This window comes from Phaethon aethereus (genome assembly GCF_964289735.1).
Source record: "Phaethon aethereus genome assembly, chromosome: 4".
Lineage (NCBI taxonomy): Eukaryota > Metazoa > Chordata > Aves > Phaethontiformes > Phaethontidae > Phaethon > Phaethon aethereus.
This window is the reverse complement of record NC_138578.1, coordinates 28,354,387-28,370,754: the sequence shown is the minus strand read 5'-3', so window position 1 is coordinate 28,370,754 and position 16,368 is coordinate 28,354,387. Positions and strand designations below refer to the sequence as shown.

At 43.7% G+C, this 16,368-nt stretch overlaps 1 protein-coding gene across 1 annotated transcript in view; it reads right to left on the bottom strand.

Annotated features, from left to right (window-relative positions):
• The window catches only part of PPA2 (inorganic pyrophosphatase 2), a 39,613-nt gene extending 24,124 nt beyond the window's left edge, over positions 1-15,489 (bottom strand). The window contains exons 1-5 of the mRNA XM_081999016.1: positions 15,333-15,489; positions 13,479-13,543; positions 11,751-11,795; positions 1,832-1,885; positions 377-496 (exon numbers count right to left, since the gene is read on the bottom strand). Of these exons, the coding sequence (XP_081855142.1) occupies positions 377-496; positions 1,832-1,885; positions 11,751-11,795; positions 13,479-13,543; positions 15,333-15,474 (426 nt within the window). The 5' untranslated portion in view covers positions 15,475-15,489. The remainder of the gene's footprint in view (positions 1-376; positions 497-1,831; positions 1,886-11,750; positions 11,796-13,478; positions 13,544-15,332) is intronic.
• Positions 15,490-16,368: the final 879 nt, after the last annotated feature.

Genomic DNA, 16,368 nt, shown 5'->3' with positions numbered 1-16,368 from the left:
CATGAAAATTTTAAATTAGTTTCTTTAAAAAAAGGCCTTGTTTAAGCAGAAAAGGGCTACTTTGGAAAAAGTATTCTTGAACGGCAGACCACGGCAGTTTAATTCTGTCACTACAGTACAGAGGCACAGACTAAAGATTAAAGATTTCTTAATCATTTAACTCCTGCCTGAAACACAGCACATATTTACACCCACACCCAAATTCTGATCAAAATTTATGGACACAGTGAAGTTCAACATAAAAAAAATCCTGATTTACAAACGTATCAGAGAAACATCCTTCTTGCAACTGATTTGCATTCAGGCAGTCCCCAAGATTTACAAGGCAATTTACACAAGAGACAGAAAACTTTCACCATTACAACAAAAATGTTACCTGTGGGAGGGCACCATAATTCCATATATAACCCTTGTGAGGAAAGATATTTGCCACATATCGAAGCTTGCCTTTCTTTATATCTTGTTTAATGGGATTCAACGGCTCCTCAGTGGCAATCTAAGCAGTCGTGGGAAAAAAGAGAGACAGAGAAAGAGAGACAGAAAGAGAAAGAGAAAGAGGGAATGGTAAAATGGGAAGCAATTCATTCTGTACCCAACCAGTTAGAAAGCTCCATCTGGGAGCATGTGCTTGTGGTTTGAGAAGTATTAAAATATGACGGCCTCACTCTAATTCCCAAGGGTCATGTTCAAAAAGCAGCTTATTAAGGTGTTAAATAATGTTGTGAAGTATGCAAGGAAAAAATGAAGTTATAAGAGACACCGTAAATTTATAAGGAGACTGTCATGGTCAAACATAAATACTGAAAGGAACTTAAGTTGGAAGCTCTTGTACTTTATAGCACAAGTTCAACAGACATGCAAATGGTGGCACAAGTTCTTCCGGCAACAGAGGCTTTGAGAACGACAGTTGAAATGTTTCATCTTCTTCTCACCCTCTGTCCATTGCCCTCCTATTGCATACATCCCTTCTCTCTCTCACCTCTCAGCATACAAATACTTTTTAGTAAGCACAAGTTCTGCATAGTCACCAACGCTGCTTGCAGAATAACAACTGTGGTAGTAAATACAGTTCAAATGATTTTCCAGCATCAGGGAAAGGAGAAAACAAAATTCTGAAACAACTGGCTGGGGAGGTTCTTTTGTGACATTTTTAATAATCAAAATAGTTAACAGCTCATCCACAAACTTCCTTAAAAGCATCCAGGAAGCATGCCTAAAATTAATACAAGTGTTCATGAAGACTGGACATACCCTGGTGAGATCTATTGTTTCACAAACACTACAGATGACACTACTCAGCTTCTATATTGTAACTGCAGAGGACCAACCCAGTAGGCTCTACTTTTAAAACACCTAACTGCAAGAGTAGATACTTTCAATCAGTGAGCTCCCCAGGTATTTTTTTGTCACAAATGCTTTTTCATTTGCAACTCCATTTGTCAGGATTTGGCCTAGCACACTATACTGCAGAAACAAGAGGAATTAAATCCTGAGTGGAATGCTGTATGAGCAAGCAAGAATAAGACTAAATGTTGGACAGTGTCCTGCAAGCCGGTACTCTAGGACTCTGTTGCAGGTATGCTGCACTCTGCAGTCAGAGGGCTGTCAAGAAGCAGTGCTCACCTGCAAAAGGGAAACAAAACTAGAACCTCAACTCTTTATAACTGCAAGGAAACTGCCTGTATGCACAACTCCAAAATAATTTCTTAGCAGAGAAATTTTTATGTGTAAAAAGTGATCCACATTCTGATTAAACTCTGACTACTGGAAGCCACTGCATTGTCATAGCTTTCATAAATACCTATATAATCAAGATATTTTTCTTAATTACCTCCATTTTTGCATTCGTCCAACGAGGCACTTCTACAACCATATTAAACAGGATCTAAAACAAAAAACAATGACAGATCTGAAAATAAAATCCACTTGGGAATTCATTTTACAGTAAGACAAATTCCCTCCTCTCTATTCAGCAGCAACATACATCACATCTCTCTGTTCCATCTGCTTTTACGTTAAGTACTATTTGTTTAGTTACACACAATGATAATACAACCTCCTTGCTTCATCCTTTCCCCACCCCACCCCTTTGAGACTACGAACAACTACAAGTAGTTGAAATCCACATGATGTTTTTCATTCCCATATCAGTATTACTCTTCACAAAATGTTGAGAAAGTCCATGGAATGGTTTGCCACATGGCAGTGGTTCAGTCTACTAGTCAAAGAGGATTGAACATTTCTATAAGACAGAGTTAGCTTCCCTCAAGCACTGGAAAGGACAATGTTTTGTTTTTTCCCTCCTGAAGATAGATTTCTTCAGGCCCTCCTCTTTTGCCTTATTAATTTTTTTTTAAAAACCCATGTGAATGCAACAACCACTGACATTTCTGATTCTCAGTCAAATCTGGTGGAAGTGAGGCAAAACGAATCCAAAAGTGATGGCAGAGGAAGGACATGGACACAGACACCTCATGTTTGTATTAGCCTTCTTCCTAATAGAAATAAAGTAAAAGTTGATTTAAGAAGTGGAGTGTGAGGCGAAATAAGCCTAAAATATGTAAACTTTCATGCTTTTAGAAGAAAAGTAAGTAATCTACGCCCTTCTTATTGAAGAGGTTAAAGTGAGATTTTTCCAAAGAGAAAAACTCTGTGTAACTGCCATAAGGTTTCTTCCTCTGAAGCTGTGAGAATTAAGCACTACCATGGAGTAGAGTATTAATCAAAATGGGAAACCACACCCAACCACCCAGCAATGTCTACAGCCTATCTTCTCCTGAATGACTAAACCCCAAAATATCACATTGCCTGGGACATCTTTTCATAGCCAAAGAAAACTTGCATTGGTATTAAAAATTGCAACAGTCCAGCAAGGACAAAATACAGGGTTTTTTCAGATATTTGTAGGAAAAAGATACAAAGTTAAACCCTTGTATCCTACAGCTGCAACAAATACCATAATCAGATTGTGGCATTGACACTGGTAAAAGTAATTCCAATGGTTCTACGACCTCCTCCCAAACAAACCTGGAATGTGGAAAGCAAGAACACCAAGGAAAATCTCAGCTGCCACTCAGCATTTCTCCCATAAGATCACAAACTATGCACACACCTGACAGCAAATTCCCACTAAATTTAAATTAAATTTGCCATCCATAAGCACTATGCCCATACTGCCATCAGTGGTAAGTCAGATGGAATCACTTTTCCCAATCAGATCATAGCCAAATAAAAGAAGGGGCAGGGGGGGGAAGAGAAAAGTGCTTCAGATCTGTTTCGTAAAGTACGCCTTATGTATATAAGAACAGTTGAAACAGAGAGGTAATCAGAAAGAGAGCTCAAAGATGTCAACACTAAGGAAGCAGACAGAACAAAGCAACATGCATGCAGCAGCAGGTAAGGGAAGGGTTGGAGGAGAGCCAAATAAAGTCTGCACATCCATCTGGGAAACACTTGGAAAAAAGAAATGCACAGCATGAAAGCCAGTGCTGACAAGAAACTCTTAGGGAACTGCCAAGCAGGTCAAAGAATTGTTCTGACTGGTAGCTACAGGCAGAAAACTTACAAACTACCCCTGGAATTATACACGGTGTCTTCCCCTCCACCACAATCCTGTATTTTCGCTGTTTAGGTGCTACTGTACGTTTTCTTGACCATGTCTAATACAATGGCTTCAGCAGCCTGTAAATCTTGGTTTCGAGTTAAGAGTTAGCCCAGGCCGTCACCGAAACAACTCTTAGGGCTGGACAACAACTGGACTGAAATGAATGCAATGCTCCTCTAAAACCTAAAAAAATCACTTGGATTTAACTCAGCTCCAAGACCAGGCCTTCCTAATTTGTGGTATCAGTCAAATGTGAATTGTCAAGAGTCTTAAATGTGACAGCCTGACAGATTAATTTGTATGCAAAAAAATCCCCGAAAGTACTTTCTCTAATGCTAAGCTGCCACAAGCATTCACAAGAGATTAATAACTTCATGCAGTGCTTACATTTAAAAATAAAAAGTTTTATTTATAGGGCAATCACATTTTCACAGTGAGGAAACAGGATTCACTGGTGTGGAAAGGAAAGCACATACTAGACAGTTTGACAGATAAAGAGGAGGAGTATACTCCTCTGGGTTTTTAGGGGGTTTTTTCTTCCTCTTTCCTATCTTGTTTCCCTCATTGCCTAAATATCACCCAGGAATTTTTCCATCACTCTTCTTTTCCCAGACCAAGCACCTATTTCTTCTGACCACTCAAATGCTCCCTGCCATCCCTTGCTGCAAAACCATCCCTGCCTCAGCCACAAACAGAAGTGTCAGACACCACCTGTCTTCACAGGTTACCATCTGCACATGCCATTCAGTGGTTATGTTTTGTATGGTGAATGCATCTGGTAATTGATATTTTTATCTTTATTTTAAACCAGTAAAACAAAAAAATTCCACCTCACCAAACCCCCAAGCAAGCACTTCTACCCCCTCAAGCAATGGTGAGACTGTTTCAATAGCCCATTTGACACACCTTCCAGTGACAGAAAAAGAAGAGAGATCTCCCATGAAACAAAAATTACTGCTTTGGAAAGTTTACCACTTAACTGCCTTAGCATGATAGCAGTCAACTGGTCTGCCTATGAGATCGCTGCTTGCTGCAGTCCAGATTTAATCCCACTCTACAAGCACCTAACGTAAAGGGACTCCACTTCGTGACAGCAGACTGTACAACAGGCCAGGTGGAGTAGTTCCTACAGGCTAACCTCGTGCCAAGTCTCCTGGCTGACTGATTCTTCAGGAGGACAGTCTCCTGGAGCATGCAAGAGAAGAGGAGGAAACTGTTTCCTAGATTTAGAAAAAGGGACAGAACCCATCTGCTATGGGAAGTGACCTGACAGAGCCCGGGGGACTTTCAACCCGGCGTGTTACATAGCTTGTTTGACTGTGGGTTAATGTGAAAACAAGACAGACATTTGTACTTATGCTCTATTATACTTCAGCAAGCGGTGGGGAAATCCATTTGCTCAACACAGGGAAGTCAAAAGTGCATGTCCTAATTCCTAAAACTGAATATGAAAATCAGCAGAAAGTGACATCAGAAGGAACGAAGAATATGTCTACATGATATCCTTTATTTCCTAAGAACTCACGTAGGATGTAAATAAGTGTTTGCTTCATTGGGGTGTTTTCTTTAACGCTGCTTGGCAACTTACTGCATTCCATTTCATTTGAACATTATTTTTAACGTATCATGCTATTGTTTTTGCTGAGACAGGCAAAAATATGTGTCTCTCTCACACAGAGAACAGGAACATTTTTTGGTTTTTTGAAATAAGAAAACCACAGAAACATAAAAAGATATACAAATACACTTCAACATATTCATACAGCAAGTGTTGAGAAAAGCAAGGAAAATACAGAATCACTAGGTTGGAAAGGACCTTCAAGATCATCAAGTCCAACCATTAATCCAGTGCCACCATGTCCCCTAAACCATGTCCTGAAGCGCCACATCCACAGGTTTTTTCAACACTTCCAGAGATGGCGACTCCACCACCTCCCTGGGCAGCCTGTTCCAATGCCTGACCACCCTCTCAGTGAAGAAATTTTTCCTAATATCCAATCTAAACCTCCCCTGGCACAACTTGAGGCCATTTCCTCTTGTCCTACCACTAGTTACTTGGGAGAAGAGACCAACACCCTCGTCGCCACAACCCCCTTTCAGGTAGTTGTAGAGAGCAATAAGGTCTCCCTTTCAGTCTCCTCTTCTCCAGACTGAACAACCCCAGTTCCCTCAGCCGCTCCTCATAAGACTTGTGCTCCAGACCCCTCACCAGCTTCGTTGCCCTTCTCTGGACACACTCCAGCACCTCAATGTCCTTCTTGTAGTGAGGGGCCCAGAACTGAACACAGGATTCAAGGTGCGGCCTCACCAGTGCCAAGTACAGGGGCACAATCACTTCCCTACTCCTGCTGGCCACACTATTCCTGATACAGGCCAGGACGCTGTTGGCCTTCTTGGCCACCTGGGCACACTGCTGGCTCATATTCAGCCGGATGTCAACCAGCACCCCCAGGTCCCTTTCCGCCGGGCTGCTCTCTAGCCACTCCTCCCCAAGCCTGTAGCGTTGCATGGGGTTGTTGTGGCCAAAGTGCAGGACCCTGCACTTGGCCTTATTAAACCTCATACAGTTGGCCTCTGCCCATCGATCCAGCCTGTCCAGATCCCTCTGCAGAGCCCTCCTACCCTCCAGCAGATCAACACTCCCACCCAACTTGGTGTCATCTGCAAACTTACTGAGGGAGCACTCGATTCCCTCATCCAGATCATCTATAAAGATATTGAACAAGACCGGCCCCAGAACCGAGCCCTGGGGAACACCGCTTGTGACTGGCCGCCAGCCGGATTTAACGCCATTCACCACAACTCTCTGGGCTCGGCCATCCAGCCAGTTCCTCACCCAGCGAAGAGTAAACCTGTCTAAGCCACGAGTTGCCAGTTTCTCCAGGAGAATGCTGTGGGAGACGCTGTCAAAGGCTTTACTAAAGTCCAGGTAGACAACGTCCACAGTCTTTCCCTCATCCACGAGGCACGTCACCTGGTCACAGAAGGAAATCAGGTTGGTCAAGCAGGACCTGCCTTTCATGAACCCATGCTAGCTGGGCCTGATCCCTTGGTTGTCCTGCACATGCCCTGTGAGCACTCTCAAGACAAACCACTCCATGATCTTCCCCGGTACAGAGGTCAGGCTGACAGGCCTGTAGTTCCCAGGATCCTCCTTGCGGCCTTTCTTGTAGACGGGCGTCACATTGGCAAGCCTCCAGTCTTCTGGGACCTCCCCTGTTAACCAGGACTGCTGATAGATGATGGAGAGTGGCTTGGCAAGCTCCTCCGCCAGCTCTCTCAGTACTCTCGGGTGGATCCCATCAGGCCCCATAGACTTGTGGGTGTCCAGGTGGCTTAGCATGTCCTTGACTGCTTCCTCCTGGATTATGAGGAGTACATTGTGCTCTCCATCCCCATCTTCCAGCTCAGGGGGCTGAATATCCTGTGGATACCTGGAGTGGCTATTAAAGACTGAGGCAAAGAAGGCATTAAGTACCTCAGCCTTGTCCTCGTCCTTGGAGACAATGTTCCCCGCCATATCCAGTAAGGGATGGAGATTCTCCTTGCCTCTCTTCTTGTTGTTAATATATTTGTAAAAACATTTTTTATTTTCCTTTACGACTGTGGCCAGACTGAGCTCTAGCTGGGCTTTTGCCTTTCTAATTTTGTCCCTGCTTGACCTAACGAGATCCTTGTACCCTTCGTGAGTTGCCTGCCCCTTCTTCCAGAGGTGATAAACTCTCCTCTTTTCCCCGAGTCCCAGCAAAATCTCCCTGTTGTACCCAGGTAAACTGTGAGTCAGCTTTCTCTCCACTAAGACTGACAGCCAAAAATAAATGCTAGCTCTGGCTGTATAGATTCTTATAGAAGATAACTCATTTTGACCAGGGTTTGTTATTGCAAACCTAAATATCACAGGAAGGAGAAAAAAAAAAATTAAGCACATTTCTGACACTACTTTTACAACCCGCCCTTCTGGACTCCCATACACCCTTCTCAAAAGCAATTCTTCCTCATCTAACTTTCCCTTTCTTGTTCAACTATTTCCTCTCCCAGTCTGCTCAAGTTCCTTAGCTGGTGCATTTGAGTGGAGGGTTTTGAATAGGTATGATCTTGCCCAAGGGCTGCAACACTTAATGCTCAAACTCTGAAGGTTCAGCTAATTTGAAGCAGAAGTGGAACAACCTATGCAGAGCTAGGAAAAGTGACAAAACAAGAGATGAGAGGAACAAAAACTCAATATAATTTCACAAAATGACAAACATCATCCCTTTTTAAGGCCTGACTGCCATTCACCATCACTCTGCATGTCAGGGTGAAGAGATATGCTAAAGCTTACAATTACTTTAGTCATTTTTATAGCAAGAAAAAAAAATCTGAAAGCATTAGACATAGCATTTGGGGGCTACTGACCCTTCCTCACTTAGAAGGTCTGAGCTCACAAGACAGAGAGAATGAAAAGCAGCTATCATTTCCACTTCTTTTGTGTCTGCTCATTTGCAATCTTGCAAGGATTCTCATCAGCCATCAACAGAACATGCCATCATGCACCTGAGGACTAACAAGAACGGAAAAGATGAGCTGCAGTCCAACAGCAGTGTAAACAAAGGATAATGTCTAAAAGGAAAAAAAGAAAGAAAAAAAAAAAGGCAAAAAAAAAAGAGGAAAATAAGGAGTCATGAAATACACCCCAAAATAAATGGAGAGGGTCTTGCTTATAAAATGACTACCCATGTTATATGCATTCCCAATGTAAAACTTGCTACAAGGTATTTGCCAATGAAAACAACAAACCAGATGCCAGCAACATCTGGAGACCAAATCTGTATCTAAATGAGAAGTCAATGGAACTTTTCCAATATAAATTAAAATGCCACATAGCAAAAAAGGAATGCAGTGCCCAGCATAAATGCAAGTGCCTGCAGCCTCTTCATAGTTTACTTGCCTCATGTTATAGTCAAAAGAGAATCACGAACACTATGTAAGTTTTTACTCACAGGTATCCCAGAAGTGGTGTCAGGCATATTCTCTGATAAACTAGAGACACATTCCAAGCATGAGGTCCTCTATCAGATCACCTGTTCAGATTGCATGACCACTCTGATGACCCCGTATATCTCACCCAACGAGTTAACTTATCAGAAGTTTTTGCCTGACAGAAGAAATTCAACTAAGTCCACAAGGGCATTCCAGCACTGTGCAACTCACAGGATGCAACAGAACAAAAGCTGTCTTGTTTCTTGCTTTGTATTTTTTTTTCCAAATGCTCTTGTAAGTGTCTGCAAGTTAGAGGACTATAATCTCTACATGCTTGGACAGATTCCTTACCAAGGCCAACATTTTAAATAAAACTTCGTATTCAAGAACACCTGGGTCCTCTGAATGAGATGACATGTGAATACTTTACCAAAAACAAACAATGACAAGTAGATTCAAAACCGTTTCACTACAGCAGGGAAGCAACATGTCACATTTGTCTTGAAAAAGAAAAGGATGACCTCTTCAAACCCTCTTCCTGCTAGACATGGAAGATCATATTCAACAATCAGCTTCTGACAGTTTTGATGGTAACCACAGCAGGAACATCCACTGTTCCAGAGAGAGATGTGAAACTTTTGATACCTTTCACAGAGATTTACTTGAGCAGGAGTGGATTCCAAGTGCTTACAATGCTTAAGACAAAGCAGAGGTTCAGACTGCAAGCTGGTAATAATTTTGAGACTGAAGCTGAACATGATTTCTTTCAGCATAGTTTCACCCTCAAAATAACGTCTCTCTAGTCTTCAAACAGCCAAAAAACATCTGTGAAAGCAAAAAAGATCAGTTGTCAACAGTGGCTGCAAAGATAAATTTAATTGAGATCTGGGAAGGTGCACGATTTTGCAGGAACGGGCCGCACTACTGAGAACAGTTCATACAGAAACACCACAGCGTTTCCCTTAGAACTACAAGCCAAAACTGCAAAACAGCTAACAGATACTTGTACAGCCCTATCCCATGAATGTTGAAAGCTGAAAGTCCTCTATTTTGAGACCTTCTTTTCTGGCATCAGGAATGCCAAGAACAATTGAAAGTAGATTAGACAGATTGAAGAGACTCACGCAGAATTATCTTCTTTTTCCATAGTTAAACTGCCATCTGATGAACACCAGTTCAGCGTAATTTAACTAACATAAACTCTTAAGAGGGCTTGCCCTTGTCGAGAGTAACAAAACTGCCACCCTAAAAGCGAAAGTTTAAAAAGATGCCACTGTGTTTCCAGGGCAAGAGAAACTATAACCTTTGAATTCTGGCCAATGTCAATGCAAGGATCAACTGAACAGGTACCAATAGTAGCCTTTGCGCCCCTAGACAAGAGTAAGGAGTACAGTGCTTCAAAGGTCTTCAGAAATCAGTACATGGCACTAAATTCCTCATTCTCCCTTTATCCTCTGCTCAAGCTATGCCATCCCTATATACAAGTACACAGGGATGCATTTCTCATCACGGCGAAGTGAAGAGAACTGCTGAAGAGCCTAGTGTAAGAGAAAACTGCTTTCCTGAACAGAGATTCCTTTACTATCTCTCTTCTCCCCAACTCCCAAAGATGATGAAAAAGGGTTTTCTGAATGATTTGTATTCTCACATTTCACTATCTAAGTAAAGACCAAGCATGTTTGGGAAGTCTATAGCCTGCAGGTTTGTTTGCTTACTCGCATCAGAAACGCACAAAGACTGGAATGTACATTCACCTTTGCTCATTTTCTGTAGTTCTATTAAACCACAGTCCAGAGCTCTCTCTCATAGCAAAAGTTATGTGAAGCAGCTCTGGATTCTACACTGTCCCAGGAAGCAAGACCTGCTCATCCTCACTGGCATTTTTCCCTCCCGCTCCATAGGCTGATCCAGGGATCAGGAAAAAAAGTATCAGAAATGTGGTTTTCAACAAGCTATCATGCTGCCCACTACACCGACAAATGCAGTTTTTGAACAGTTTTAGACACTGCATAAACCAAGCTCTGCATCTTCGCAACCGGCAGGTATTGTCGCAGCATTCATAAGCAGGTAAGAAACAGAATTCTTGACTTCCAGCAAGAGCAGTAATTAAAAGTTCATGTTGCAAGACAATGATTTTTAAGAAAGGCTACTGGCACATACTCTTTATCTTCAACAATTCATCTTTCAGGCATGATTCTACCTCTACTAAATAGTACCTAAACAGGCATCAACAGGAAATCTAAAAAGCATTACCTAGGCATTGTAGCTTGAAAGAATCACAGGGCAAAGGGAGAGGAAATATATAGTGCAGGATTGCAGGGGGACTGTTGTACAGTAGAAGAACCAGTGTACTGCACACTAGTTGCAAAACTGTGAGAGCCCAGGCAGTTAGGACAGTTTTCACATCAGACAGATAGTTACAGTTTTGCAATATGACTGGCTAAACATATATGAGAAGATAAAGATCAGGGGATACAGACACCATGACAACACTGTGCCTTAAAGCATAGTTTGTTTCATTTTTTTTCTTTCACTTTCTTCTAAGGCACTGCAAAAAATGCTACTTTTTGGAAAAGACAATCACATAAACAAATCTTGTTTCACAGAAAAAGCCTGAGCAGACCTTCCACGGTTTTTTGGCCTTCTCTTAGGCTTAACTTCAGTGCTGGTTTATGCTGAACCATTAGCAGATGTGATTTTTCTCTCTTTGGGCTTCCCAGATGAGTAGTTTCCTCAGTTCTAAAAAGAACATACTAAGCCTAATTTCTGCCCTAACATACTCAGGATTTCTGAAGTTCTGAATATACAACAAAGATTACTGACCGTCAGATGATAATGAAGATTTCATTAACAGAGGTTTTATTGCAAATGTTTCTGAATGCAATAGCAAAAAAGAGAACACACCTATGGGACAATATTCATAATGAACCTTTCAAAGAGTGGTATAAGAGTGCTTGCCTTTGACAACATTTTGATGTATAAAAGAATGCTGACATTTCTGGCCTATTCTAAGAGGAGAATATTAAAACCCTTTAAGACTTCTCTGTCCTAAAAGACTTGCATTTGAAGATATGTCAACTATATTCAGTGAGAGCAAGTTCACTTTGCAGAACAGCAAATTGATGTTGGAAAAGAAATAGAGGGAATACTTTAAAAAAAAAAAAAAAGAAAGCAAGCTTAGAAGTACCTCAGTTCCAGTAGTCTTTGACCTCTTTGCAGGAATCTCTTTATCCTGTAGGGAAAGAGTGAAGAAGCGCATGAAGAACATTAGAGGGCAATACCATATTCACATAAATATAGACAACAGTAGTTTTCAATGCAATTGAACATCAAATATTCCTTTGTGAGGATAAAGGCCTAAACTATAACTTCTAAAAGTAAGTACTCTGTTCTGTTTCATTGTGAAATTATGACCTTCCAGATGTTAACAGAGGAAGACAAAAACGTACAAGGACACATCCACTTTCTCCCTGCTACTGAAAAATTTAAGCAGCAATTTAGGCCTGTCCTCAACCGATTAAAAACATAGTCATCCTTCTGTTCAGTTGAAAAAGATAAAACACAAAATAAACAAACGAGTATGGAAAAATAAGGCTGGAGTTATCCATCATAAAATAAAGTCCACAAAGCTTAGACCAGGGGAGGGAAAGAATATAACATACAACTCCTTACGTCCTCCATTTGCAAAGGCGGCAAAACAGACTCCACAATAACTCCCTTACTTGCGCCCCCCTCAGGCCTCTAGATCCTGTGGAATGCTCTTTCCTTGCTTACACACCAAAATTAAAGCCTCTCCACATTGATCAGACATCGCTGTACTATAATTTAACCTCCAGAAAAATCACAGACTGTAATTCACACCTCCAAACCTTAAAATCTAGATGCGGAGACAGCAAGGCCCCCAGGGAATGCGTATGAAAATGCCCATTGCTTTTCCAGCAATAGCACCCACTGAACACAGCATCTCGGTAATGACTCTCTGAATGAGACTTAGCTCTTCCACTGACTAGCATGCTAAGGGCCTACTGATCAAAAAGGTTTCATGCATATTTTTAATCTCTCAGTTTAAATAATTTAAGAGATTAGTTCATTACTTCAGAAGTCCCAATCTGAACGTTACAACTGCTGACCCTTCTCACCATTCATATCATCCATAGAGATCCAGTAACAAATCAAGAAAACAGCTAAAGCCCTCCCAACCTGTTTGTGTAACAAGCATACCATAGTAAGCAAACCTAAGTCTAAACCAAAGACTGGCAGTTCCCACCAGTGACACATAAAACAAGCGTTTCATTATTGCTATAATGAAACTCCAGGGAGTGTGGCTAACAAGACGTGAAAGTGCTCAGCTGCACCTCACACCTTGTAATTCTCCAAAGGTGCGATTACCACTTCTCTCCTGGGTATTATTGTCAGCTTCCAATTATAACACCCCTTTGGGAATTAAAGAAATAGACCGTAAGTTACGTAAGCATGTGCTATACATCTCCTACTGCACGGAAATGTACACTTTGAATTGCAGATGTAGCAAAACACCAATTTAAAAAGAGTAATAGTAGAAAATGAATTCAAGCACACAGAACCACAAACCTTAAACATCAAGAAGAATTAACACAAGATACAGCACACTCAGTCACCTGGAGACTTAGAGAGTCACCTAGGCTTGTCTACACAGTAATCATTATGTTTCACTGCAAGTTAATGAACTCAGCAGAGAAAATTTGGTGGGGTTATTGTGCCTGTATTACATAAGGAATCAGCCTGGATTAAAGTGGTCCTTTCCGGTGTTATACATTTGCCTGTTAATTGCTTAAAAAGAAAAAAAAGCTTTTAAAACCTGCATTTTTACCTAAAGAATACCCACAAAAGTGTTATCATTTTGAAATGAATTGTGTTTCAAAGCATAAATACATACCTCTTTAGATCCAGCAAACAGTGGAATGTCATGAAATGGGGAAATATATTTACCATTTGCGTTCTCTGAAAAACAAAACAAAAAAGTAGCATTACAATTCCAAAGATACACCATAAGATGTTGGTACTGCTCACTATTATGCATTACAGAAATGTATGCTAAGCCACAATCATGCATCAGTTAAACTTTTTCTGAAGTTTAATTCCAAGGACTAAAATATAACCTACAGGCAGAACAATGAATTTGATTGTTTGACAAATATTCATTACAATCAAAATTACTGCTTTAGTATTTAATACTACACTTCTGACTACCTGGCAATACAAGCTATGTGAAGATGAGAAGATCCTTTCATTCTATTTTCTCCTCCTTCCCACCAAGACACAACCATTGGAAAAGAAAAAAACACCAAGGGAACCTCATTTCCATGAGTGATCAGTGAATTCAGCTGGGTTTCTAGCAATGCTGCCCTTGTGACTTCACTGTATTTCTAACAAAGTGTTTCACGACCACGAAGAGAAAAATCTCCCAACACAGTAGGCCAAAGTCTGACCAAAATAATAAGTGAGGGATGGGATAATTGCTCAAGCCCTTGGCATGAAACGCCATGCCTCGAAACCAGCAGAAAATGACATTAACTTAGTGGGGGCCCAATCTGCACCTCAGCCCTGCACCCAGTGTAGAAAGGCACACAATTCACTGGAGTGGATGCTTAAGCTTTTCAGACTACTCGGAAATATTTCACCATACTAAAAACCCAGGTACTGCATCAAAACAGAAACATCAATAACAATATACGGTGCTAACACAAATCCCAAGGAATTTCTCCTCTGCTAGCACCCCTATTCCCAGTAATGGGAAAAGCAGACAAGGGACTTCATTTATCTTTGGACTGTACTTTGACCACCTCAGCAAAGAGTAAATGGCTGTTTTTGCAACTCCTGGAAGCCTCCCAGAGGCTCCTCCCAAACAAAACAAAAGTTTAAAGGGAGGCTGCTTATTCCCACTAACTAAAGTGACTTTCTTTAGATGAGGTCCTGTGCTGGGAGCCACCTGGGGACTGAGCACAAGGGAGCTCTGCCAAGGTACTTCCAACAGGGTACATGATACCTCCGCTTCTCTCACACCAGCGGATGTCAGAATTAACTGATTATAAGTCGATGGGCAAAAAATGTACAAAACCACTGCTAGAGAAGCAGCATACAAATAGACAACACTGTTACTAAGACACGTTATACAAAGACTGCACACCACCAGCTGTCGCTGGGTTTTGAGATACCTCCTGGAGCGCTGCCTGTGCCTGCCAGTGTCGCTTGCCGCTGCTGGCCCCACAGGCCCCATGTTTTCGATGTCAGCCTCCCCTCACCGTGATGTTTCTGGAGGGAGGGCTGGCTGGCCTGGTGGCAGGGGACAGACCGTGCTCCCACTGGGCTGTCATACCGCAGAGGTGAGGCAAGGCCGAGGCTGTCCTTGGGGTCCCAGAGCACCCCGTGGCCTTTGCGTCCAGGCTGCCACGACACCGCACCGGGGCAGTACTTCACCCCCGGCACCTCTTCACTCCGCAGGGGCCTTCGCGGCGCTGGGGAAGGGCATGGCTGTGCCGCGCACACCAGCCCCCAGCACTGACCAGGCCCAGCATCCCCTCCAAAAGCGGATCTGCCGGGAAATCCCTACGCTCTCCACACAAAACTGACCTCTTAGCAGCAGGGGGTAGGGAGGGCTCAGAAGCGACATCTTAGCCAGCCGGAGAGACCTCAGCGGGAGCGGAAAGCCACCGCCGCCTCTCCCCACCGTGCACCCCCTCCCCCGATGCGGGGTAGTAAAGGTGTATCGAGCCCGGGAGCTGCTACTTACTAAAGTAGAGGCGGTAATCGGGAGAGTTGGGCCGCCCCCGCTGCTCCGTGCCGTAGCGGGCCATGGCGCCGAGGCAGCGGCGCGGCGGCCGCCCCCACCCCGGCGCCGCCAGCAGCCGCCCCAGCCCCGGCGGCGTGCGCATGATGGCGGCGGCCGCCGCCTGCCCTCCCCTTCCTGCGGCCGCCGGGCCTGCGCCGCTCCGCTCCGCGCCACGCCGGCCCCCTGCCCCGCCTGCCCCCGCCGAGAAACCGCACGGTGGCGAAGGGGTGCCGCCGGGGGCTGCTCCCCGAGCCCTGCCGCCTCACCGGCGAGGAGAGCCGCCGCCTCGCTCCCCGCCGCAGCGGCCACCTTGAGGGAAGACACAACCCTCAGTCCCCAGAGGCCCAAAATGGCGGCATCGGCCTGCCCGAGCTCCGTTGAAAGGCGGGTGCCTGGAGGAGTTTTTTCCTGAGGGGGTGGCTGCTGCCGGGCCCCGGCGCTGCCCCATGTTTCCCCTGCGGTCCCCGGGAGGGGGCTGCTTGGCCCTGCTAAGGCCGGGGTCAGCACCTCAGAGGAAGAAGGAAGCTGCAGGGTGCCTGCAGAAGCCTAGCCTCAAGGGAGGGCTCCACCGAGTCGAAAATAATCAACCCCCCCCAAGGTGAGGGGGCAGGTGTCCTCCAGTGGGAGCCAGGCGAGCTGGCGCAGGTACCTCAGCTGCACCCACACCGAGGTGCTTTCAGGCCACCAGCATTGCCAAAAAGTGTGGATGCAAAATTGGGCGTGATGGTAGCCAGGTTGTTAGCCTTACCTGAGGCCCATGTCGGTGTGAAGAACCTACCCTGCTGCTCCGTAGGGAGGGAAGCGTTGATGTCTTCTTGGCACGCACAGTTTTATGTCACCCAAGCCAGTCTGTGTCTGCACCGCTTACAGGCAGGCTATTTGCACAGGCTCCCAATGGTAGATGCTTTTTTATATTGAACCCTGCTGGTACTTAAATTAGATTCTCATCTGTATTCAGGTTGTGCTGTTTTTACAGCTTATTACCCCTACATATGAT